This window comes from Patella vulgata, chromosome 9, assembly GCF_932274485.2.
Source record: "Patella vulgata chromosome 9, xgPatVulg1.2, whole genome shotgun sequence".
Lineage (NCBI taxonomy): Eukaryota > Metazoa > Mollusca > Gastropoda > Patellidae > Patella > Patella vulgata.
Window position 1 is genome coordinate 10,914,723 of NC_065887.2, and position 24,325 is coordinate 10,939,047.

A 24,325-nucleotide genomic window follows, 5' to 3' on the forward strand; every position below is an offset into this window, starting at 1 on the left:
ATGCAGGGATCAAACACCCGACCTCCAGACTAGCGAGCCAGCGTCTTACCCACTTAGCCAACGTGGCCCCGCACCACTGACAAGGAGGAACCACGTCGGAAAATTCCCGATTAACTTCCTTGGCCAACAATTGGCCTCCAGGTTAGCGAGTCAACGTCTTATGATTGGTCCCTACTATCAGGATTCATACTAAGATTGACATCGTGGTTTTAATCGTGGTTTTAATCGTGGAGTAATCGTGGTGATCCCATCAGGTCTTATCATATATTGAGGTCAGTCGTAGCAATCGTGGTGATCGTTGATCGTATCATGTATTGAGGTCAGTCGTAGCAATCGTGTTGATCCTGCACGTACGAGACCGTGGACTTTAATCCTATCGCAACGCATCGCACCACAGTGGGAACCTAGCACTGCCCAATTGAGTCACCGTTATAGAGACACCAGGCCATTAAATATTTAATTCATTTTAATCAATTTATTTAAAATCTTTATGCACAATCTGTTTGTTTTCTGTTTTACATTTGTTTATTTATCTATCCAATATTTAATTGTTGGTTACTTACGACAATGCAGACTAGATTAGGGAAGTAGACGATCCATTCATATCCACCAGCATGGTATACCCAGCAACTACAATAATAAACACAAACACTATAATTTACAGAGAGAGAGAGAGAGAGAGAGAGAGAGGGAGAGAGAGAGAGAGAGAGAGAGGAACAAGATCCCAATATTTATATTGTGGGGAAAATTATGATTATGAAGTACTAAAGATCGGAATCTGGCAATATATAGCGTTGTATTTATGATTGGTGCAACGTGTTTCGTCTAATAAAGATCATACTTCTTCATGACCTCAAAAAAGAAATAACGTTTTTTCAATATGGTTTTCAACGCTATTAGTTCATAATCATAATTTGCCAACAAACAATATACATCTCTCTTTTTTTTACACGTTTATTTATATCCCTAACTACACACGCGCCCGTCTTAGAAATCATAATTTTTCTCACAAACAATATACACGTCCCTTTTTTTACACGTTTATTTATATCTATAACTACACACATGCCAGTTTTAGAAGGTTCATGTATACGATAATTTCACATGTAAAAATTTGTGATTGGTGCAAATTACACCGCATTAAACTTCTTCATGTCCATTATTTTCCTTTCGTCTAATAAAGATGATACTTGTTAATAAGCTCGGACTTCCTGTGAGAGGAACTTGAGATGTATGAATAAAGATATATGATTGATAAGTTAAAGATACATTATGGGAGATTTTTATAGAGAGTTGGCCATTCTTGCTATAACAGTTCAAAAGTAGATGATGAAAGAAGAATATATTGAAAAATTCGGTCAAATTACTTTATTCTGAACATAGTTATCATCGTTGTAATATTTGACTAAAAATGGTAGCGAAATGCGTCTTCACCTTCGCCGATCGTTTGATTGACAGGCGTTAACTCCACCTACACATCTCGATTATCAAGTGAAGTTTTCAATGGCATACGGAAACGCTTTACAGCGGCCTCGCTAAGTACACTCTATCATTTAGCCTCGATGTAACTGACGTATTTTCATCAGGTTACCCCTTATTTGATTTAATCAATTAGTGAAATCCTATTTAAATCCGAGCTGTAGCCGAGCCATCCGTGGGTCTACAGAGTTGGTTTTGGTCTTGTTGTTTAAATAAAGATCTAATTTATAATTTCTATAACATCTGAAGCCTAAATTAAGACTTGCAATAATCAGATTTAGCTCTTGCATAATGCATGTTTAATGTAATATAGCATGTGTGACGGTGATGATTTAACACTAATAGTGCTAAAACATCTATCATTAAAATAAATGATACACACATACATCTATATTTATGCAAAATATCATCGACTGTTTATATATGTACATGAAAAAAATAACCAATTTTACTTCTTCATTCTGATATACATCAAATCATAAGCTATCTGCCTTGTCATTACTCTAGCGTCTTCAGATTAACATCCACTCGGCACACACCTGAGGCTAACATATTGTTCAATTTTATTTCAATAATTCGCTTGCGCGTACAGATCTTTAACAGTGTGTGTGTGGGAGGGGGGCGGGGGCAGAGAAAGTCCATAAGGTTGAACTCTATAGCCATTGCCACGTCCATAAACAAGCTGTTATCAAACCAACGCTAGTTGACTCAATGTCAGATCTTATGATCTAAAGCGCAAACGTTCCATATTCAGTCACCCAAGCCCTTTAAAAAAAAGCACCAGCAAGTCAGTCAACAGACTCATTTCGTGGGTGTATAGGTTAACACGATCGTTCACAATGACCTGCTTTAAAAAAAAGGCCTTCTTGAAATATGTTATTAATGGGGGATGTTTTACCCCAATGATTCAATACAGATTGAATCAATTCCATGTGAGATATAAGATTAAAGAATATGAAAAACGAATAGCAAATTATCCAAAGCCAAAAAATTCTGTTGGTTAACAAGATTCTTGGAAATACATCGGAATGATTTACCCAAAAGAGAATAATTTCAATAAATATGCAACATATGGTTATTTGGGGAATTTAAATACAGTTAGAGGATTATTTATTATAGCTGAAATCTATAGATAAAAGAAACAACGAACCCTGTTTTAGACACTTCGACTAGACTTATAAATAATTTAATCCCAAAACAACCCAATTATCAGTCAATAATAACCTGAAAACAAATCAATGGGGTGTTAAAGGCTCAATACCACTCTTGTTGTTACTGGATAATATGTCCCAATCTTTATTCTGGTCAACAAATTGTATTATTTTACAATATTCCAATTAATTGATGATACAAATTTCATCTTAACACACCTTATTTAAAAATTTTGAAAAATTCAACATAATGGTTTGAAAAGCCTAACGTAAACCATTTCAAATGAAACTTCGATTTAAAAATATTTTCGAACCCTCTGGACAAGTAAAATAGGATGTAATGGATAATTTACACAACAGGTAGGACACTTAAGCATCTAGTACTTAGATAGAGATATTATTTATTTTCTGGAACTTTCAAGCCAGCAAGAGTGTTATTGTCCCTTTAAGCTGAATGTGCTTTCAGACAAAACACGGCGAACAATGAAACAAGGAAAACACGTTCTTCTCGTTATAGAAATGAAATGGTTCCAAATACCTGTTTTCAAAACTGATACATTTAGAATCACAACTTGACATAAGTTTCATATATCAGAATTTCAAACAAGTCTGTTCAAAGATAGGAAATAGTTGTATTTAAGGTTATTGCAATGAAATGAAACGGGGTTTAACGTCCTACTTTTGTGCGCCGACTGGACTACTGTTCAGGGGCACAAACCATACAGTTTGCTATGAGGGAAATTTGCCTGGCAACGGCGCTACGGTCTACTCTTTTGTCAAATCCCAACTGTCAAGATTTTTTTCCCGTGCACGCCAACATGTATACACCGACATATGTTTTTTTTTTATCCCATCCGAATTACTAGACACTGGCCTTGCCACGACCCCTCCCCCAGGTCCTGCACATACTGACAAGGGGGGACCACCCTGTAAAATTCCGGGGAACTGTCTCGAAAAACACCTGAATCGAACCCCAGAGCCCCTGGTTAGTGAGCTACCCCGTTACTCACAAAACCACCGCGATTCCCTAGAGAACATAACTTTGCTATATTAATTCGCATACCCCTTACTATTCATAGTAACCATATAAAGGCTATTTCTATTTTTAACTGGACTTACTCAAATAAAGAGAGCATATATAGACAAATTAATTTTTCGTTATTTGGAAACAAAGTTCTGATCATACGTTCTTTGTATTAAACATTTCTAGATAAAAACAGATAAAACAGAATTACTTGGAGTTTCGTGTCTCATTAGTACAATAATTTTCCATTCCACGTCTAAAATTCAAATTTTAATTCTATTGTTTCGTCTGCAATTTCGAGCGGAAACAAATTTTCCCAGCCAGTTGTATTTTCCCCCACTGTTCTTTGGATAAGGTTAATGGGAATAATCTAAGTTAATGGAACATTGTGTCAAACCGACATTCAATTTGATGTTCTTTCGGAACAATGTAATCACAGACCAAAGATGTAAATTGTATACAAATAAGTCCCTTTGGCGCAAGAATAACAATTACATGACCACGATACAGTGTGTGGGTTAGTCGACGCAGTTATTACTTCAGTCAGCTGGATCTATCGCGTTTTTTCAGGAATGACATTGGATATTCTGGGCGGGGCTGTAGGTTGAGCGTCGATACTTTTCGTCTGCTGATTTACAATATAACTCTTCATAGGCGCCCCAGTCGCAATTACTAGATCAAATACAAAAAATACCCGTGTTCACAGTACTTGGCCACAGCAAATAGAGTTGGTGGTTCGGATCATTTTTTGGGCGGGTGGGGGGGGGGGGCAGGATTGGACAGGACAAAAAGAGCTAATAATATGACGATTTTAAATACTGTAAAGTTTCATTTTTGTTTCAGACATTTCTATCTTAATGACTGAGTACGGTTCTGTAAAATAGTGTCGATTCGGACTGTTTCAATACCGAAATTTCAGTGTTAGAGAAAACCACGCCAAGGCCGATTTATAAGACCTGTGCAATGAGAGAAAAATGTTTAGGGTTGGCGATTTGGGCTTAAAAAAAAATAGTGTCTGTCTCGTGAACGCAATCCCAGTTATGATTTAAGACTGGATAATCCTTGCGTGCTGATGCCTACATTTAAACTCTATTCTGATCATATGCCCTTGGTCGTATTCCTCCGTCGCATATTTTTTTTATATAATTTATTCATTTTAAAAAATTCACAAACCCCAAGTAAAAATCGTTCCGCCTTTAACTAACACACTGAAAGGAACTGTTTTCCAATGTAAGTAAACAAACGTGCATCACGTGCTATAAAAGACTTTGATGCAACGATTGGTTATTTGCCTACACCACGCGGTTACAGAGCGGGAGAATATCAGTTGGTACCTACTATAAATGCCGCTGTGGTGCCAGAAAATAAATATAATCATTAAGGTGGATTTAGCGATTGAGCACACAACACAATTTATATTTAAAACAATTTCTGGTTTGTATATACATGGCACGATGTTTCGACACGTGTTCTCGTATCGTCATCAAGCCTGTCGAAGCGTCGTGACATTTGTATACAAACCAGTAATGGCTTTCCATATAAATTGTGTTGTGTTTTCAGAAGAAAACGAATAGAATATAAAAACCGTTGTAGATCACCTTTAATTCTGACTCACCTTTTGTCATTACGAGTTATCCGAACACTTGTATAACCAATTATTGGAATCACAGAAAAACCTTAAAAAGTAATAAAAATATATGAATACACAATGTGATCATAATCTCAAGGGTTTCATACACAAATCAGTGAGTAAAAGGAATAAAAAGCTTGAACGGAAGTCTCAACAGTCTTAAAACTGTCTAGAATGCGAGAATGGCCGAATCGACAGTAACATATACACATATCTCAAATGTTCCGCTGATATTTTCTTTGGCGATAATTGACCGAATAGATCAAATAGGGTTTAATGTCATACTTTTCTGCTCCAACCGGGATAATGAAGACGTGCATACACCATGCAGTGTGCTATGAGGGAAATTTTGCAGGAGAGGAATTTAATTCCATGCAACGATTAGTTTGTTTTACGTGTACGCTAAGATGTACACGATATCCCGTTTTTTAGTGCCATCTATGGAACACTAGCCTATGTCACAGCAGTACTTCAATATTATTGTACTTCACTTTTGACTTCAATATTCTGACTTCACGTTGTGTACTTTTAAATAGTCGATAAAACTCTTAAATATCGCATTGTTCTACATGCTTGTTTATATGAGAAATAAAAGAAGTTACGCAATTCACAAGGCTATGACATCATAAGTTGAATCCAATGGGAATTTTCTGTTGTTTTGTTTTATGTAAAGATGCATTATGTAAGATTTAGATAAAGGGATGACCGATCTTGCTATAATAGTTCAAAAATAGATAATGAAAACTGAATAAATTGAAAAATTCAATCAAAATTACTTTATTCTGTGCGACGTTTAAAGTTTTGACAAACTGTTTATTACCGTAGCAACGGTACTTGTCTCGATTACCGATTTTATCGTTAAACTTTTAAATGGACGCGTTGCTGTAATATACATAAAAATCGAAGCCATCCGACGGTCTAAAGAGTTGATTATGAGCTTTCAATGTTAATAAATTCTAAATATGGATTTATATAAGATTTGAAGCTAGGAAATAGACCTGTAATAAACAGATTTAGCTGTTACATAATGCATCTTTAAACTCGATCTAATATAATTTATTCGATGAAAACCAGTATGGGAATTATCCTTAAGACGTACAAATGGGCGTCCTCAAGACTGCGTCCATTATCTTAATACCCCACACTAAGATCTTCTTGAAGGTATTTACGTAAAACAATCGCCCCTTCTCGTCTACCAGTCGCTTTCGAGTGTAACAAAAGATGACGGACAACAATACCAACACAATTGAATTTTCAATAATTACAGTTATTCTGATGGTTAAATATTTTTATCTTAAATGAAGTCAGTGTCTATTACTATGGAGTATATTATCTCTATGATAGAGTCAATATTTGCACTACATCGACTATAAGAAGACAAATAGCTTGTTTTTAATAAAGTGTACATACACAGGTTGCGTGTCAAGGGAGGGGGAGGGTGGGGCGAAGCCTCCCGTACTCGTCCAGGGCATGAATTTTACAAATCAGGCTTTTGTCATATCAGATTTGTAAATTGTATTTTTGGTTAATATCACTATAGTTTAATATAAATGAAATGAAATGGGGTTTAACGTCCTACTGTTCTGCTCCTAAACTGGGCTAATGAAGACGGGAAGTTTAAACATACATTATGCAAGAGCAAAATCTGATTATCGCAAGTCTTAATTTAGGCTTCAGATGTTATAGAAATTATAAATTAGATCTTTATTTAAACAACAAGCCCAAAATCAACTCTGTAGACCCACGGATGGCTCGGCTACAGCTCGGATTTAAATAGGGTTTCACTTATCAATTAATTCAAATATGGCGCATCCTGATGAGAATACGTCAGTTAGATCGAGGCTTAATGATAGAGTGTACTTAGCGAGGCCGCTGTAGAGCGTTTCCGCATGCCATTGAAATCTTTACTTGATAATCGAGATATGTAGGTGGAGTTAACACCTGTCAATCAAACGATCAGCCACGGTGAAGGCACATTTCACTACCATTTCTAGTCAAATATTACAACGATGCTAACTATGTTCAGAATAAAGTAATTTGACTGAAATTTTCAAAATATTCTTCTTTCATCATCTACTTTTGAACTGTTATATCCAGTAGACGTGGTACAAGGGTTAATCAGCGAACTGGATGTATGAGATGTGTTGTTGACGTTTGGGAAAGTAGAACGAGGGGAAATGTGTAGGGAGTGAAGTGCTGTAAAGGGATAGTTAGATGTATTATGAATGGTTAGAGTGGCTGTGGTGTTACGGTGAAATACTATGCCGCCACCGTAACACCACAGCTTTATGATTTGTTAGACAGGAGTGATGTAATGGGTGTCAACAACTGGGTATGCTGGTACCGTCGCAACGTAGACGTGAAATATATATTGTGGGGGGGAAGGGCGGAAACGGAAAAATATACAATGTTGACAGTATGTGCCAGGCATGAGTCTGCGCAGACCGAGAGGCAGCTCGATAGTGTGTGGGAGGGTCACCCTCATAAAAAAATTATTTTTTTAAATTTCAGTTTTCTGTTAGCAGTGAAAACACTATTTTGGCATTGTTTGCGGGGTTAAACCTAAAAATCACATTAATACACCTATTGCACGATATTGTGAAACTAGCTGACGAAGACAGCTCGGGCGGCGATTGTTCGACTCGGGGCTGCTCTGTCAGTATCTAACAAACGCATTTAGTTCGCGTACAACTTTTAAAAACCGAATGTCAGTATGGTATTTCTCACATAATTGGTTATCGCAAAAACAGAGTAAACTGAAAGCGAGTAATCTCGACTCAAACCTATAGTCTATAGCCTACTTACTACACTCGTCACTAGGCTTCCTATATTATTGTTTGTGGACGGTTTACTACTCAGTGATAAGCCTGCGCCGCAAAAAGAGGTCTCGCCTTTTATTATTAGTATAATGACTTCCTCATGTGCGGCAGGTTAGTTTGCTTCTAAAAACACTGTTTTCCGTTCCAAAAAATACAAAAGTAATTTTCTACCAGATGACCATGGTTCTTTTCACCGAGACTAGATAATTTCTCTCGGTGTAAGGATATAGCTATGGATAAGTTCATACAAGGTCAATAAATCCGCGGTCACTTCGGGTCACACTGTTGAGAAAATAAACCGATGGGTTTGTTTAGTAGCAAATCGAGCGTGAATCAACTGAGTTTGTACTGAAAAATTTTTGAGTGATATGTATGAACTGTCTTCACACATTCGGTTTATAATTAGCGATACACAGGTACAGTGGCAAGTGTTGTACTTCACAGACTGTTTACCTCCGAACTACCTCCGCACGAAATCCCCGATTTGGGTACTTGTTAAAAGAAAAAGAAATAGTACCTGTGCGCATGCCAGTAAAAAAAACCTAAGAGTTCGCGCATAAAAATGCCCGAACGTACCAGGCGCCAGGTCATCAAGAATGGCCAATTCTCTGTAAAAATCTCCCATAATGTATCTTTAATATACAGATAAATTGTTTTTTAGAAAATCAAAAAATTAGCCTACATTGACATTTCTTCATAGACCTACAACGAAAAACAAATCTCGAAAAACAAATTTACAAATACAAATTTCCAAGTACAAATCTTGCAAAACATTTCTCTAAAAACATTTCTCGAACTTCATGGAACCGGAACATTATGGCATACAAAAAGTCACCATACAATAATGGGGAATCGAGCAAGCATATATACAGTAAGAAAAATCACTCAATGACCGTGACTTTAGTGAAACCACGCGCGTAGTATGGCTAAACCGGCCGAGCCTTTGATAAAGAAAATCAATACTTCTTTGCTCAAAAGAAAGAGTGTTTTATCTCTTCTGAATCATGTAATCATGAATGTGCCAGGGACAAAGTAATATATTGAAAGAGGGGAAAAAAATACTTTCCGGTCATGCATAACCCGTATTTTAACTTTTAAATACCCCCACCCCACTCCCGATGGTATATCGGGATGCATACCATTAAAAAGGTCGAAATACATTTTCAAATCTGTAAAAAATTTTATGGCATATTCAAATTTACGTACCTTATTAAAGCAGATATTATTTAGATCGTCTGAACACTATTTAGTGGGCTGGGGGTGGGTGTAAAATTACGGGTCTTAATACGAAATTCCAGTTATCATGTAATGCACCACCGAAAAATATTTCTGTATCGCTCTTTGACTATACGAGTATTAGTTACTTACTGGCACATTCATGATTGCATGATTTAGAAGAGATAAAATCACCTTTCGTTGTCTAAAAACATATTTCGCTATCAAAAAATAACCTAATAACTTAAAATAGACTACTTTCAATTAAATTTATTTAATGCTAGGTGGGATTAACCAATATATATATAGAAACATTACTTTATGGATTAGCCATAACACGCACGTGATTTCGCTGAAGTCACGGTCATTGAGCGATTTTTCTTATTGTATGCGTGCTCGATTCCCCATTATCGCATGGTGACTTATTGTATGCCAGATTGATTTTGAAGAAATGTTTTTGGAGAAATGTTTTTGAAGAAATACTTTGGAAGATTTGTATTTGGAGATTTGTATTTATAAATTTGTTGTTCGCGATTTGTTTTTCGTTGTATGCCTATGATGAAATGTAAATGTAGATTATTTTTTTTTGATTTGCTAAAATAAATTTTATCTTTATATTAAAATACAATTAAATTAAATAAAAATACAATATATAAATCTGATATGACAAATGTCCGATTTTTAAAACAAATATTGATTTTAAGATACAAATTTTAATTTGAGTGCACAAATGTTGAAATACGACAACAAATGAAGAACTAAAAATTAAGGACTATGAATTAAGAACTAAAAATTAAGAAGACTGAATAAATGGCCTTCCATATTTATTGTCATCACCACCCTTTATTATCATGCTTTTGGGCCAAGTTTGAAATATAGTTGGCAAATTAAATTGGTATTTCTTTGGTGTGTAACATGCAATCTATCACCCAAAATAACAAAAAAATGTTCTATCTTATGAACAAAACTTACAGTGCTAGCTTTAAAATCAATCTAATTAAAACACAGATCCTATTTCGTTTCGTTTTTATAGTTCAAAATTTCGTTTTACTTGTCTTTACAACACTAGGATCTGAAGAGTTGTTATCATTGACGTATTATGGATGATGTGAGGGATTCAGCCAATGAAACGGTCTGTTACGGCGAGCTTTTGGCGTGAGTTGCACGGAACTGTGGGTAATCCATTAGAAACATCAATGCTAGTTGGTTAATCAAATAGGGTTAATCGTATGACCTCTGACGCGAGCCCCGCAAAACAACTGGTCAGATCCTCATGTAGTGTAGGCCATCGAAAGTATTAAAAAAAAACGAAACGAAATATAGATCTGTATTTTAATCAGAATGCTTAAAATGTGCATTTTAGAACTCAACGTCCATAAAGCCATTGCAATGCTTGAAAGGTCAAGGACAGGGAAATGTATCTAATGTATTGTATTGATCTTGTTAACAGACAGATTATTTCAAAATTAACCACAAAAAGTTGTCTGATGGCGTGAAAGTTATAAATATAATCCGATTTAAAAGGTTTCTGAATGAATATAAATCTTTTCTACAGAATCTGTTAATTGATTTTAAAATATCTAGTGAAAACAGCTTAAGATAGGTTTACAGTGTGAAGTACGATTTCGATCATGTCCATACCTAAGAATAAATGTCACCATTTTCTAAAGAAAAACTTACACACTTCAAATAATTCGTCGATAATTAAATCAAATGACAAATCATATAAAACCGTAATTTAATTTAAATGATTTTTAAAGATTAAATACGTCTCTATATCTGTTCTAAGCAATAAATTCTCAAAAAGAAAAAAAAAAGCTAACACAATTTAAACAATTCAATTTCTGATAATTAAATTAAATGATCAATTCCTGTATGTCTTTGAAGATCAGATACATGTCTAGATGATAATCCATTGAGAAATAACAATACGACTTTAGAATAATACAGCCATCCCAAATAAGACATGTGAAATATTCATAAATAAAAATCAAATTATGAAAGCCGAAGACCAAATTTATGAAAGTATTTGTTTGGTTGAATACAAGGGAAACCCTTTTCATTATACCACAAGAGTAGAAAAGCGAAATAATTGACTGATTGACTGGAAATGCAACAAATAAAATGTAGGATAATACTGAGTTATCGGAAGCTAAAACGGAATTAAAGTCATGTATCTTAAAGTATGTCTGCTGTGATTACTATTGGCAAGATTAAAAGAAAACACAGAGTCGGGTTAGAAAAAGAAAAAAAACACTTGAAAAGACAGCTTGTGTTAAATTCCCACACAAGGCGTTGTGTTAAATAAATTTAACACGATCCTGTGTAGCTTTGCCAATGTTTTCACACAAGTTTGTGATTAGGAATTGTCACAATCTTGTGTTAGCGAGAGAGAAATGTGGTTTAACGTCCACTCGACACAAACTAGGTCATTTTGGGACTAACACATGTTTCAACCTTATTTCAATAATTCGCCTGTGCGTAGGGGTATTTAGCAGTGGGGGGAAACCGGAGGACGCGAATAAAACCCACGAGATTGGACAGGCGACCCTACTCCTTGTCACGTACAACCCGGGAATCGAAACCACACCAGTTGACTCAATGGCAGACCTTATGATCCAGCGCGCACGTGCTAACCATTCGGCCAATCTTGTGTGAAATTTAAAATCTTGGGTGTTTAATACAGATATGGCGTATGTTCGGCACTGATCTGTATTAGAATTGCAAATTTAGTGGCATTTAGTGGCACAGAAAGAAGTACCCCAAAACGTAGCCAGATTGCATTTCCAAATAGCTGAAAAATATGTGATGTTTTACCCAATATCCCATGTCATCAATGAACAATTGAACAGCTATTATCATTCTGGCAATTAGCACACGCGTTGTGTCAATATTTAACCAACCATTTGTGTGGAAAACAACACAAGATAGCACGGTTGACTATTTAACAACGTTTGTGCTGGTTGACTATTTAACAACGTTTGTGCTGGTTGACTATTTAACAAAAGTTTGTCCTGGTTGACTATTTAGCACGAGTTTTTGTTGGTTGACTATTTAGCACGAGTTTGTGCTGGTTGACTATTTAACAAGGGTTTGTTCTGGTTCAGTTGACTATTTAACACGAATTTGTTCTGGTTGAATATTTAATACGTGTTTGGTCTGGTTGAATATTTAACACGAGGTGTTGTGCTGGTTGACTATTTAACACGGGTTTGTTCTGGTTGACTATTTAACACGGGTTTGTGCTGGTTGACTATTTAACACGAGTTTGTCCTAGTTGAATATTTAACACAAGTTTGTATTTTGTTAAACAGAGACGACACCCTATGCTCCATGTGTTCAAATAAAATCTCAGTTATAAACTAGTGTTGTTCGTTGACTATTAACACAGAGACACCTTATACCACATGTGTCAAAATAAAATCCCTAATAGTGTTGTTTTAACACGTGATTTGTTTAGAGTGTATCTATTGATCGGTAATATTACTAATTAAGGAAAACTGTAGACTTAATGTTATATTATCAATTGACTACAATGTCTACCAAAAAGAACAAACTGTCAACCAATCCAGTAATCGACGTCACATCACAAGATTGAATGGCGTCATACAAAGAGCAGATTCAACTACAAATTGTTGAGTTGCAGTTAATTTGTCGGCTTTTAGTAATAGATGTGACTCTATCCGGTCGTCATAACCCCAACGATCGCTTCATGCAGGCTGGGTGGTCTAGTAGTCTAACATATGGAGTGGTTTCGATTCCAAGCTAACTCGGGGAAGGGTTAATAGAAGGAGGAGGCGGGGGGGGGGGGGATATATATATATGGTCGACGAACATTCGCCGAGGATTAAAATATCGCCGATGCTTCGGGAATGCTCCGGGGAAAAAATATTTCACGGAGGCTCCAAGGAAGCATCCCCGGACCTTCCCCGTGGATCTAGAAGGCCCCGGGAATGCCCCATCGGCCTGTGTGTCCGACAAAAACGCAGTTATCATGAGGCCTCCGGATGGTTCCACATGGCTCGCGATGCCCACGAAGCTTCCCGGGACACCACCCGAGGATAATCAATTTCCGTATGGAGTGGTTTCGATTCCAAGCTAACTCGGGGAAGGGTTAATAGAAGGAGGAGGCGGGGGGGGGGGGATATATATATATGGTCGACGAACATTCGCCGAGGATTAAAATATCGCCGATGCTTCGGGAATGCTCCGGGGAAAAAATATTTCACGGAGGCTCCAAGGAAGCATCCCCGGACCTTCCCCGTGGATCTAGAAGGCCCCGGGAATGCCCCATCGGCCTGTGTGTCCGACAAAAACGTCAGGAACACATCGGGAACAATTTCAATGCAAGCATTGTAAATTGTCGCAGTTATCATGAGGCCTCCGGATGGTTCCACATGGCTCGCGATGCCCACGAAGCTTCCCGGGACACCACCCGAGGATAATCAATTTCCGTCGGTAGTAGATCTCCCAAGCAAATATGCCCAGTGGGACCCAGGCACTGCCGTTATGAAATCGTTGACCATTGAACAACACATTATATCCTGCTCCTTTCAGAATTATACGGATTACAACCAACTTACCCCAGCCAATAATATGATAGATCAATAACGATTTTGGAACTTTGAACGCCTTGACAATCAAGCGATGAAGATGGAAACCTTCCAGGAACATCCAGACATAAGTAGTAGATACGGCATACCTGGTTAGAATGTTGAGAATTTTACATCCATGCTGAAAATGACGAAATTAATTATTATATTCAAGACATGACCTGAATGATGCTGGTAAGTGTGGTGCACGGGGCGGTATATGCAGAGATATACACTTTCGAAACCAGTTACTATTTGTTTCGAAGTTCGCTATATGGATCGAGATCACTTCTGATTGTCAGGTAACATTCTTACCCCAGAATCCCTCATCGTACTTTGCGTATCACACGTGGTTTGTCTGAGCATTCCATAACCTCAAACAGTCTTTCGGGATTCGTCGGTGACCTGGCTTTGTGGAAGAGTGGTGGTGGCGGAGCTATCACGTTTGAGTTGAGCTGATGAAACTATTTATATCCTGACTGGGAAACCTAGCCCACAGTCTTGACAGACAAGAATCGAGTTTGAAATGAGCTCAAGGAATAATGCTACGGTTAAGAGGACGAGGAAGGTAATAATTGTATGAAAGTATAAAATTAACATTTCATTGATCCTTACCGGGTCTCGGTACATGATGGAATATCTGGCGGGTTTTTCCAACCGATCATTGAAAACGAGAACATCCCACAGTATCATGATGGCACATGTCAAAGCAAACGAACTAAACAAACATATATGGAGTTTGATTCTCTGCTGCATTCGGAGTTGCCTGAAAAATATAGAAAATTTAAAATAACATATCAAATTACACAGCCTTACATACATGTATATTACTGACAGATCATGATCGGGGGAGGGGGCGAATGTTCTAACGGGTCATAAGGTTGTTTGAACAGGAATGAGAACCCAAAATTTTCTGGCCCGGGAAGACTGTGGGCGATACGAGTTATATACTGTATATGATAAAAACTATAAGATATTTCTTAAAGTTACAATTTCATATTTTCTAAGAAAGTCAAAACATAATTATTTCTATGTCTTTTGCTCAATAGGTTGTCAACTCACTATTATACGATCATAGGTTATCTTTCTCACACTTAAAAATCTTCACACCGGAAATAATAACACAATTACCTCCCTTGTTTTCCTATTCCCCACCATGGAATAGCTATCTTCAAACGTTTGAATTTGAAGTTGAAAATTATATTTTTGCCAGTTTCTCAACTGGCAATAGTGAATTATAGGATTAATAGGATTATTCTTTAACAAGGTAGGACTGTTTATAGATACCATCTATTTTAGGGCTTTATTTTAATACATTTTAAAAATATAACTTAAAAATATGAAATTGTAACTTTAAAGCTAATAAGCATGCCAGGCAATAGGCTACCTAAATACTGTTTTAAAATGTTATACAATCTTGATGCAACTGGGGGAACCACCTGATGTACCCATATTAAAGTATTCTGTATAGCTGTGGATATGGAGATGTATGGGAAAATCAGGGAATAGGGAATGTAAAACTATTTATTGTGAGTATAATGTTAGATTTAAGGACATAAAGCTACGAGATTGGAACTCTAATATAAACAGTTCTTACTAGTACAACTTTTATAATAACACAAAAAGTGGCCTAGTCTTAGAAAGCTATGTAATTTTTCTGCCTATTCAGTTGAATATACAGGTCATAATTCTATGGAATACAATTACTGCTTATTACTGAGCGACGTTTCGGCTAGGCTTCTCTAGTCATTATCATTGCTTGATAATGACTAGAGAAGCCTAGTCGAAACATCGCTTAGTAATAAGCAGTAATTGTATTCCATAGAATTGTGACCTGTATACTCTCGTTCAATTACTAAATGCCATTGAAACAATCTATCCAGTTGAGTTTATATTTAGCATCCTTCATATGCTCAGGACACCATCTAAAGATTGGTCCAGGTAGAAGGACAGGCATTGCCTGATCGGCATGATTATGTCATACTCCTCGCAGTGTTTCGTTTGATTAGATCTAATCCTACTTGAAACTGTCGTAATGAAAGAAAATGTCTGCTCCAAATTATGACTGATTAATAGCCCGATTAACAACCAATACCTAACTGCGTAACAATATCATTCGGGTTTAAACAGAGCTCCAAATATGTTTACATAACGTTACGTCATGACTCACGAAATTTATTACGCACAATTAACCAGTGCATAGCAGAATATTGCAAAAAACAAAACAAAACAAACTAATTGCATGACAAACGAGAATATCACAAATAGCTACAATGTAAACAATACTGTTTGGAGACGAACAATACCTTCGCCGCTTTTATTACCTTAAATCATTGCCCAAAGTTTTAGTGAAGACCCCCGATTAAACGAAGAGCTGTCATTTTGCTGTACTTGGGATAGATTTGATTGAACGGGAAGAATAGACACACTCCGTCAAAAGCTCAAGTATCAGCAGCCAATCCAACAATTGCCAGAAAAGCATTTCTTAAGCCACTGCTTCGGGAATATGGATTATTTGCAACCTTATGGATATTGAAGATGAGATTCACTTCATGTTTATGTGTCCAATGTTAAGAAATTTAAGAGTCAATTATTTACCACATGGTCTATACAAATACCCATCCTGGGTAAACCCGAGCTTGTTATTTAATAACACCCCATATCTATACGACATAGCAAGTTTTATAATGACGGCTAATCACTACATAAAATCTGATTACCTACATATAGACATGTCAATGTCCTGTTACACGAACTTCATTAGCACAAATGTAGACTTGAAATGATATCCCCCATATACTGTCTGTATACTTTGCTATTTATAAATGTACCATAGGCCCAATGCCTATTATTATTATTATTATTATTATTATTATAAGATCTGTCATTGAAATAAAACTGTACTATGTGTTAGATTCGAAAGGAGACTGTATTGAGCCCCCCCCCCCTCTCTCTCTCTCTCCCTCTCTTTCTCTCCATTTCTGAAGATACGTCGTAATTGTTTGTGTCCGATAACCGGACATCATCTTATAATTATACATATATATACATATGATGTTATGGCATCTGAAGGCACTCAAGTAATGACAAGGCAGATAGCTTATGATTTAATGTATGTCATAATGAAGAAGTAAAAGTGGTTGATTTATATATATTTAAACAGCCGATGACATTTTGTATAAATGTTATAGATCTATATATGTATGAATTATTTTAATGATAGATGTTTTAGCACTATTACTGTTAAATCATACATGCTATATTGCATTAACTTATCAATCATATATCTTTATTCATACATCTCAAGTTCCTCTCACAGGAAGTCCGAGCTTATTAACAAGTATCATCTTTATTAGACGAAAGGAAAATAATGGACATGAAGAAGTTTAATGGGGTGTAATTTGCACCAATCACAAATTTTTACATGTGAAATTATCGTATACATGAACCTTCTAAAACTGGCATGTGTGTAGTTATAGATATAAATAAACGTGTAAAAAAAGGGACGTGTATATTGTTTGTGAGAAAAATTATGATTTCGAAGTAATTAAGGTCGGAATCTGATAATATGTAGCGTGGAAAACTACATTGAAAAAACGTGATTTTGTTTTTGAAAGAGAGTGGACAAACGAGATAATCCGATATAAATCAGCAATATAAGCTAGGCGATACGACGCCTTATCGGGGTAGGGGGTGGATGGCCGAATTTTTAGCGCATACGCGTTGTACCATAAGGTCTATCATTGAGTCAACTGGCGTGGTTTCGATTCCCCAGTCGTACGTGGCAAAAAGGAGGGTCGCCTGTCCAACGTCATGGGTTTTCGCCGGGTCCTCCGGTTTCCTCCCTCTGCTAAAGACCCCTACGCGCAAGCGAATTATTAAAATATATGTTAGCCCCGAAATGACCTAGTTTGTATTGAGTGAACTCTCTGTCTCTCTGACGACGCCTACCTTCTCAATCTCTTAGTCCCGAAATGACCTGGTTTGTGTCGAGTGGACGTTAAACCCCATCTCTCTCTCTCTCTCTCTCTCTCTTTTTTTTCTCTATCTCTAAAGTGTTATATTCTGCTATAACCTATGACAACATTTGAGCTTTGAAAAGTAGCATATCGACATAACGCTTTTGAAAATTACCCGTATTCATGACGTGACAGGTATTTCTCTCAAATAGAAATAAAGACTTTAATATATAGCTAAAATTAAATTTATATTTTTATTCAGAAGTAAATCTACATTTCAATTAGACTTCGTATTGTTTTACTTTACCCATATTCATAAGTTCAGTCGGCGCGGAAAAGTAGGATGTTAAACCCCATTTCATTTCATTGCAACAACCTTAAATACAACTATTACCCATCTTTGAACAGATTTGTTTGAAATTCTGATATATGAAACTTATGTCAAGTTGTGATTCTAAATGTATCAGTTTTTAAAACAGACTTTTGGAACCAATCTGTTTCAAATTTGTCAGTTGATAACTTTGAATCGGACCACAGTTTATTCCTTTAATGGTATTTCTTAAATTCACAGACGAAAGGGAGATAAATAATTAGATTTCTTCAATAAAACGTGAAAAACAATATTTCAGCAAATACTTCGACTGTGACCATTGAAAGTCGAGTTTCAGAGTTTCAGACAAATCCACAGGACGTGTGCCAATTTTCTCTAAAAGGATTCCGTCGGTTTCCACTTGAAGATGTTGAAGTCTTAAAAAGTATTCTGAGAAATTAGTTTAGAGTCTATTCTTACTTGTTTCGCGAGCTTCACATCCGACTTCTTTATATACATGATTGAATTCAAAGAATTAAATGTCTGGCAGACGTGAATTCAAACGGATCAACTGAAATTGAATTTAAACAATGGCGCGTAGATAGTGTAACGTATTCAATTTGTAATGGACAGATCGAAGCCATGTTTGTTTTCCAATATAAAGACTGTTAGTTAATAGTTTAACCCACGACAGATAACCGCTATCAGCAAAATTAAATCCGCATGGATAAAAGAAAACTTCTCTCCAAGAGGCGTCAAATTCGTCTGTCTTCCATTATAGTAAAAACAGCATCTTTTTTTTTCTATTTCACGAACAACACTCAATGATGTTGTCTTATTTGTGCCTGTGATAAATACACGTTGTTATCAGGCGCTGAACCAGAATTATTCATGGTCAGTATGTGCGAAGATTCAATTGCTGCACTATGGGATCGAGCGTTTTGCAGACAGCATGAATAGTAAATTTGGTTAAACTCATGATATCAAGTCAAGAATATCTAATTATCTAGTTCTTCTGTTTCCTATATTTATCTGAATAAAACAGCATTTGAATAAATCTGAATTAAAGACAACCAGGCAAAACGCTCACAGAATTTGTCCACATTTACCTCTTCAGAGGCGGATCCATGATTTTCAACAGGGAGGGATAGTGCATTTTCGGATCTTCATATTGAAGTGAATATTGGCCAGCACCGAAAGCTCGAAGCTCACTACGCAGGGGTTACAGAAACTCAACCATCAAATTTGAAAAAAGAAAATGGGACTGTGTAGATGCTATTTCCGACCATTTCGGGTTGCAGACCAAAATCTTGAAATGAAATGAAATGGGGTTTAACGTCCTACTGTTCTGCTCCGGACTGGGCTAATGAAGACGGGTATACGCCATACAGTGTGCTATGAGGGGAACGACTAGACAGCTGAGTCTGAGCTCTTAAATGTGCTCTCACTATATATTGCACCGTGGTGAAGAGCAATTCCATTGATAACAATCTGAACAAGCCCCCCCCCCCCCACACACACACACACACGCAGCGTATTTTAGATGTGACTTCAATATGCAAACACATTCGTATGAACGTAAAGCCTCTAAAATCTATTTCAGTTAAAGGATGGTTTTCAACGTATGATAATTCCTTATTGACGAATGAAATCCGGACACACTGAAGTTCATTGATTTTTATGGGAAATGCTGCAGATTTTTTGATGCACAGACTATTTTAAAACCTGCTCGGCTAATGCAAACCAACAATAATTACGTGCCTGTAAATATCCCCGAAAAGCTTTATTTGATGAAACCAAAATTGAAAGTTTGGTACAGATAGGAAACGGTTGGGTTTTATTTGCGTTATTTTTAAGTCTTAATAACGCTAGAATCAGTTAAACGATGGGTTGTAATAACCGTTGTGTCTGCACAAAACAGAGCTACCACAGGTGATCCGTGGAGAGCAAATAAACCCCAGCAAATTATGCCATTCTTTTGTCATTTTCTGGGAATTACCCTCTTCGGCATAAACTCCTCTTTAACCCTTCTATTATAAGATAAATGAAATAAAAATTGATCCCGAAAACCTCTCTAAAGCTTCTAAGTCGGTCGAGAGATTACAAAAAGTCTTGAAACACCGTAAACCGTATCAAAGAGGTTCCAATTTAACAGTTTGATTTGATCTGTGGCCGTGGACAAATTACTCGGAATGATATTCGGGGATTTTGAATGAAATGAATATACATGTACTTGATTTACCAAGGATCTGAAAAAAACTGTGAGGAAAATGGAACCGACAACATCTTTTGATACTAAAGTACTATAACACGAGGTTTATGGATTAACTGTGAGCTTACTTAATATGAGTCTAACTAGTTCCAGGAACCGTTTTATTGCCATTACTATTGGTACTATATACGATTAGTTTAATAGCTTTGACAGGTGCTAACACCATTGACTTAGATTACTCGTAACTCTTAGGAGATTTCTTATAATTTTTGGCACTTGTGTGTTACTATTTCATTTTAAACCATGACAACTATATCAGGCATGTTTAGGTATAGTCGGTCTTTTACAGAAAGAAAATTGTCAGCAAATAATCCAAACCTCTAAATCACTCCAAACCGTTGAAGGTAAAAAAAAAATATACAAATAATAATATGTAACTTATAATTGTTTCAGAAACAGTTGGCGCAGATTTTATCTCCATAAAAATTACAAGAAACAAATAAAGCACTAATATTTGATAATATCCACACAAAAACCATTATTGTATTAGTATAATTGATTTATCAATGGTTGGTGTCATAAGATCAAAAGCCGCTCGTATGAAACCTGACGAGACCATCCACTACAACCGGTCAGATCTTCATGTAGTGAAGGCCATCGAAAGCATAAAAAAACCACACGAAATATAGATCTGGGCCCTGTTTCTCGAAATCTTAACTAAAGATAAAATCCCAATTTTAGTAGATACTTCAATTTTGATTGGCTAAGCACTAAAATCAATCTAATATTATCCAATCAAATTACTAAAATTTGGATTTTATCGTAGTTAAAATTTCGTGAAACAACCCCCAGTATTTTAATCAGGTTGATAGAGAAATGAAAATGAAATGAAATGGGGTTTAACGTCCTACTGTTCTGCTCCTAACCTGGGCTAATGAAGACGGGCATACGCCATACAGTGTGCTATGAGGGAAATTTTGCCCGGGCAGCGGCACTATCGCCTATTCTTATATCGAATTCCAACTGCCAAGTGATCTTTTACGTGCATTCTAATGTATCCACGGGAGCTCGGTTTTTCGTCCCATCCGAACGACTAGACAGCTTTCCTTGTCAGGCCCTCCGTCCTGCATCACTGACAAGGGGAAACCACGCCGGAAAATCTGAATGAACTTTCTCGGCCAATGCAGGGATCGAACACCCGACCTCCAGGCTAGCGAGCTAGCGTCTTACCCACTTAGCCAGATTGATAGAGAACCCACAACCAACCAAATAAATTTTTTCGCTTTCTATAGATATAGTAGTAGTATATAGTTACCTATAATATAAGAAGATAACACAAGCAGGTACCAGGAAAATTATACTGATGATATTACAAATCAACCCCACTTGAAACAGTATTTTAAAATTCTGAAAATATATATCAACACATTTAAGAATATATATCATCACAAAATAATATCCCAACGATCTTAAACTTCCATGGGTGTTTCTACCAAATGATTTAGATTAGTTGACAATGTCAAAATTTTACCCTTCCCCATCAAACATACCTATTAATAGTGGCACAAATTTATAGATGAAATAAGACTAAATGTGCTTCTTCGCCGTGTTGCGAGTTCGACTTTATTGGACTGGGGTCCAATTAAAATCTCCACAGTAACTTAGCCATTCTTGAAATGGCAAAGCCTATTGCTGACGGCGGTTCCTTTTCTTGAACCTTCTTCAATGTCTTTTGTACATTTTAAATCCCCCAGAAACCTCACCCCGCCAATGCAAGTAGATGTCCAATGGCAATATTATCTATAGATCTGCTCACTTGCTGTTGTTGCCATGGTGAATTCATCGCCGAGTAGTTATTACCCCGAGTCTTTTATAACAACAAGAAAACACTTGTCGAAACGTCGTGCTTTATATGTACATACAGAGAAAAATGGAGTTTAACGTCCACTCGACATAATCTAGGTCATTTCGGGACTAACATATGGTTCAATTTCATTTCAATAACCCACGAGGTTGGACAGGTGACCTCACTCCTTATCATGTACAACCGGGGAATCGAAACCACGCCAGTTCACCCAATGACAGACCTTATGATGTAGCACGCACGCGCTAACCATTTGGCCACCCAACCCCCTTTTATATGTACAGACGACTGATTATTTTCCATGGAAATTCCATTAAATGTCACTCAATGTTGTTATCTGTTACAGTGTAAATTGACCACAATAACATTTTTTATACATGACAAATTACAACAATAACTTTTACCGTGACATGAAGACAGACAATTATGCTTCCATTAAGTGTCCTAGTATATAAATATGACAGGCGACGACATGAAATTGAATAGGCCATTGAATAAATGACAAGAAAATATAATATAACGTAATAAAAAAAAGATGACTAGTCATCACCATCCCGCGCCCTTGAACTTGTTTGGAAGGCATAAGGAAAAACAACTACTTGGAATATCTGAACAGATAATGAAATATGCTCTACAAATGAAATCAGGACAGAAGGAAGGTCATCAAAAAATAAAATAATAGGTTGATGAACGTAAAAGTGTTATAAAGGTATCTTGAACAGTTTCTGGGATATGCTCTAGAATAATAATTATATACCAAAAAATAATTCAAATGTGTAGTAAAAATCATTCAACAGATAATCTTTTTCCATGGCAACGCAAAAATTATTAAATCCGACAAATTTCTAATTAGCAAAAGACACTGTAATACTGTAATAGGATGATGTGTGTTCAAAGTTTCAACTTGTATGAATATATATATTCTGAGCACAGTAGTTCAGCATGTCGGGGTTGCACCATCAGTTGCGCCCAGCGTCTAAATCTTTAGACAAATCTCATATTCCGACACATGGAATATCAATTCCATGTTAAACAATAAACTTATACATCAGAAAATAAAATACTATAATAGGTTAATGTTTGTATAAAGTTTCAAAAATATTTCTCGAACAGATAATAAAATATGCTCCAGAAACAAAATAAGGACGGAAGGCTGTATTTCAGAAAATAAAATAATGGGTAAAATTATTTTAAAGGTATCTTGAACAGTCAAATGTGTTTCCATGGAAACACACAAAAAAGTATCAAATCTGAGAAATTCAAAATAAGTGCCAAGAAGATATCTTGAACGGTTTATGAGATATGCTCCGGAAACAAGATTGTACACCAAAAACTAAGTCAAATTTGTTTCCATGGAAACACAAAAAATATAAATCCCATAAATTCCTAAGTAGCAAAAGGCACAGCTACTGTAATGGGTAGATGTCTGTACAAAGTTTCAAAAAGATATCTTGAACGGTTTATGAGATATGCTCCGGAAACAAGATTGTACACCAAAAACTAAGTCAAATTTGTTTCCATGGAAACACAAAAAATATAAATCCCAGAAATTCCTAAGTAGCAAAAGGCACAGCTACTGTAATGGGTAGATGTCTGTACAAAGTTTCAAAAAGATATCTTGAACGGTTTATGAGATATGCTCCGGAAACAAAATTATACACCAAAAACTAAGTCAAATTTGTTTCCATGGAAACACAAAATATATAAATCCCAGAAATTCCTAAATAGCAAAAGGCACAACTACTGTAATAGGTTGATGTGTGTGCAAAGTTTCAGAAAGATATCTTGAACGGTTTATGAGATATGCTCCGGAAACGAAATCGGACGGACGGACGACGGACGGACCCTGTTTCAATATCCCTCCCTAACTTCGTTCGGCGCGGGATAATAATGCAATAAAAATGGACTAGAACACAAAAACAGCACATTGGGAATGATTATTATGAATTTAAATACTGATTATAGCTAAATATATATGTTGTTGATAAAGATAGGATACAGTATAGAACGCCAAAGATTGTGAATACCACGGTAGGGGAGATTGACTAGACCTTCCGAGAAAGAAATGAT

The 24,325-nt window shown here is 36.3% G+C and overlaps 1 protein-coding gene across 2 annotated transcripts in view; it reads right to left on the bottom strand.

The window, feature by feature from the left end:
* LOC126831858 (calcitonin receptor) overlaps window positions 1–24,325 on the bottom strand; it is a 186,889-nt gene that overhangs the window by 14,663 nt on the left and 147,901 nt on the right. For both annotated transcript variants that reach the window (XM_050562495.1, XM_050562494.2), the window contains exons 5-9: window positions 21,707–21,798; window positions 14,526–14,676; window positions 13,902–14,052; window positions 5,270–5,330; window positions 564–630 (exon numbers count right to left, since the gene is read on the bottom strand). In XM_050562495.1, coding sequence (XP_050418452.1) covers window positions 564–630; window positions 5,270–5,330; window positions 13,902–14,052; window positions 14,526–14,676; window positions 21,707–21,798 — 522 coding nt within the window. The remainder of the gene's footprint in view (window positions 1–563; window positions 631–5,269; window positions 5,331–13,901; window positions 14,053–14,525; window positions 14,677–21,706; window positions 21,799–24,325) is intronic.